We start from the raw sequence: 3526 nt of genomic DNA on the forward strand, positions 1-3526 counted from the left end.
CCAGGCTGATAGCAATTGCACGATAGCCACAATGGCCATCAGCAGCAGGGTCAGATACCGATTGGACATATCTTTGTAGCCATGCCGGGACTCGAGGATCCTGATTTACAAATACGAACGAGGAAAATGGGCTTGGGATGCTAAGTTTCATAACCAGGGATGGAAAGATCACACGTACACACTTTTTTGGCCGTGCAGGTCCGAGTAGACTGACGGGTACTTCGACGGGCACCTTCAAGGTTGGAATCGATATTTTTATGCCTCAAAGACCTGCGAACGGGGATGTTGTGTTCCTTTGAAGCTTCAGGATTGGTCGCAGGGCGCTGCCGCTTGGTATTGCGCTATAAATACTCATGTAAGCTGGTTAATGGTCCCGTTGGGTCAAGGTGGCGGTCCTTACATTGGTACATGTGAGTTGCTCGGTCTGGATGGTATTCACGGTTGAGCATGATTCTTCTGGGTGCTTTGATGGGCTTGTGAGTGGGAGAAGCGATATGATATCAAAGCTATCGTCACCATTGTTATCGGTGGGAGAGATAGGTGCCTTAAATTTCACAATACACAAAGATGGCGAACATATATCATCAGCGACTTGTGGTGTCAATGTTACAGTAAAGTGCTCACAGTGGGACCTGAACATTCGCGTGGACTTAGAGTCGTAATGATGGCTGGAATGATGGTTGTTGGTGAAGGCTACAAACAGGTGTCAGCAAGTGTCTTGGTGCAAGCGTTTTTGCAGACCTACCAGTGGAGAGTCCACACTTGTGGCAGGGTTGGCGGGACTGGGAGGTGCAGGTGTGGGCTGCAATCAAATATCTCAGTCTGGGCATCCTTGATTTGATGGAACGATATATTGAAAAAGGTTCGAATCTAAGACTGACCAATGCTTCTGAATCATAATCGACCAAAGGGTTCAACCTCAGACAAATTGCTGAGTTTGGTTGCGCTGAGTCCGATGCTTTCAATGCGTAAGATGGTGTAGCTGGCGGTTGACGTGATATGTTAACAACGTCCATGAGGAGATTCGGGACCTGGACTGGGGGTGGGGGCTCTGGAACTGCGTTATGCAAAACGGTAGGCGGTGATGTCGATGCTGTAGGGAGAGGTTCTGGTGCTTTGGGCGCTTTCTTGATCTTCCTCTTGCGCTTTGGGTTTGAAATTGAAGATAAGGTGGTGGAAATCTATGTAGATATGTCAGACATCAAGTTGAAGATATGGGATGTTGACTCTAAAAAAGGAAAAGACGACTTACGGGGGCCGACTTCATAATGAAGGGTTCGGAAGGTTTTAGGATGGGAGATTCGGTAGCTCGATTGGGTGGTGAATTTGGATGTGGTGGTGAGGGTTGGAATGATATCATATTGGAAGGTAGGTTCAATGGAGAGATGTTGGCTTTAGATTGGTATTGATGAGAGGAAGTCGAAGCATCTGGGGTATTGGTGTGATACTTGTTGAGGATGTCTTGAATTTCGGCGAATGCTTTTGCTCAATCGTTTGCTGGGAGCTGAGAGAGCTTGTTGGAGATCTTGGATAAATAAGAGATAAGAACAATAACATTTAAGCATCTGAGCGACCGAGCTCCTTGACAATTGGGGTGAGCACAGACCACGGTTGATCGTTGCTTGATAACGGTAAGACTCTCGGCAACCGGGCATTTGGTCTCCTGGGTCTGGAGGAGACGTGGAAGTAGTCAGTTGTGGTATTCAGCTACGGTCTACATCAAACAACTTACTTCTGAACCTATAGGACCATGGTTGTGTCCAGGATGCTTGATACGAACTGTCCAGCAACCCACTCGAGGGGGTATATAGCTGGGATTCACGAGCTGATGAAGTGCAGTGGGTACTTTGGATTCGGTTATCTGGTAGGCAGTGAAAGAGAATGGGCAATTGGTCTTCTGGGATGCTGAGTTTTCGGATGGCTTTGGGCCAGAACGATGACATGTGTATCGGACACTGGTGTCTTCTGAAGAGCGAGTGGCGAGCTTGTATCCATTGGCTTCGGCATGTTGGGTGAGGAGTATGTGGAGTTCACCTCTGGTTGGTGCGAGGAGATCATTTGGTGGGGGCTGTAGGCAGGTAGGTGTCAATGTTTGCATTATCGAAGACATTGGAGGGGTGTTGTAGTGTGGAGGAGGGATGAAGGGATTGTGGAAACGAGGTGGGTGACGTTGTTTTATGTGGGTGGAGGTAGGGTAAAGGGTGCGATCGGGAATAAAGATGGTATGGTGTGAACTTTCTGGTTAAGTGTGGGGTGTCCGGGTGACTAATGGGTGTGGGTTGGATGGGTGTAGATACAGCAAAGGGTATGTAGTTGAGTGTGCGTAGGACGCTGCGTACGGAGGTGCAAGTACGGTACATTGGTGAGTTCCTTCATTGTAGGGTGGTGACCATAGGTTCAAAGGGGTTGGTGGACTTAGCAGGGTGGGTAGTATACGGTACACTGGTGGGTTGTGGTAGGTTGAAGGGTGGTAGGTGACTTATTGAGGTGGGGTGGTGTATTGATTGAGTGGGTTGAAGTGGTGGGAATCTGTGTTGGGGTGGTGAGCACCCAGTAAAGGGTGGTGGGTTTTGATGAATGGGTGGGGTGTTTGTTTAAGCGTACGAGGCTGGTCTTGTTCTCCTTAGGGAGAATATTGGACTTAGCCATATTTTCTACCCCCCAAGAAGCTTCTCAGGATGCTGTTTCATCTTGACATAGGGTGTCGAATGACATTGGGTCATACATACGTCTGTATGACCCTATGGTATAGGGTACATACTTAAGTGTACAGGTGGGCTAAATTTGCCCACGAAGCGTATATGGAGTTGCGTGCTTCAGTCTTTGAAGAAATCAAGGTGAGATTTACTTTTTTTTTTGTTCATTCTCTTGATCGAATTCAGTAATGGCTAATATTGATATTTATTTAGTCACTTACAAGCTCTTTTGGTATGATCCACGACGCGTGGACAACAAAAGGAAACCGCTATGGTTTCATTGGTGCGACTGTGACTTTCGTCAATAAGGACTGGAAGTATGTTACGAGACATCTCTGTCTCAAACTTATCGCATGGCATCACAAAGGTGATTGGCTTGCCGAGCCTCTCATCAATGTTTTAACCAAACATGGCATACATCACAAGATAAGTCTGAATGATTTCTCTTCTTTATTCATCTTATTTTTTTTCTTTGCTTCACTTTTTCGCATTTCCTAATCTTGATATGGTATTCTGTCATAGGCACATGTTGGCCCAGACACACGACTCTGGTAGCAACAACAACACGTTGGCTGAAGCAATGCAAGTCCGCCTTACTAAATATAGCGCAGATCGTGACGGGACCTTCAAATGGGACCACAAGCTTCATAGAGTGCGCTGTGTTTGCCACAAACTAGCTCTCATGGTAAACGCGGGACTACAAGCGCTTGGCATCCAAGCACCACCACCACCCCTAGTCACATCGACGATTTTAGGCGAATTTCCTATACCAACTACAACTTTGCAATCAATACCCAAAGAAGATGAAGACGAACTGCCGGAAGTGAACT

At 47.0% G+C, this 3526-nt stretch overlaps 1 protein-coding gene across 1 annotated transcript; it reads right to left on the bottom strand.

Annotated features, from left to right (window-relative positions):
- Positions 1-364: 364 nt before the first annotated feature.
- On the bottom strand, positions 365-2110 carry MELLADRAFT_85120 (uncharacterized protein; the record flags this gene model as incomplete). The annotated part of the gene is made up of 8 exons (XM_007419171.1): positions 365-544; positions 625-693; positions 746-802; positions 882-1181; positions 1253-1485; positions 1550-1565; positions 1607-1669; positions 1733-2110. The coding sequence occupies 8 exons, from the start codon at positions 2108-2110 to the stop codon at positions 365-367; spliced, it is 1296 nt and encodes a 431-aa protein (XP_007419233.1).
- Positions 2111-3526: the final 1416 nt, after the last annotated feature.

The sequence above is a fragment of the Melampsora larici-populina genome (assembly GCF_000204055.1).
Source record: "Melampsora larici-populina 98AG31 unplaced genomic scaffold MELLAscaffold_137, whole genome shotgun sequence".
Lineage (NCBI taxonomy): Eukaryota > Fungi > Basidiomycota > Pucciniomycetes > Pucciniales > Melampsoraceae > Melampsora > Melampsora laricis-populina.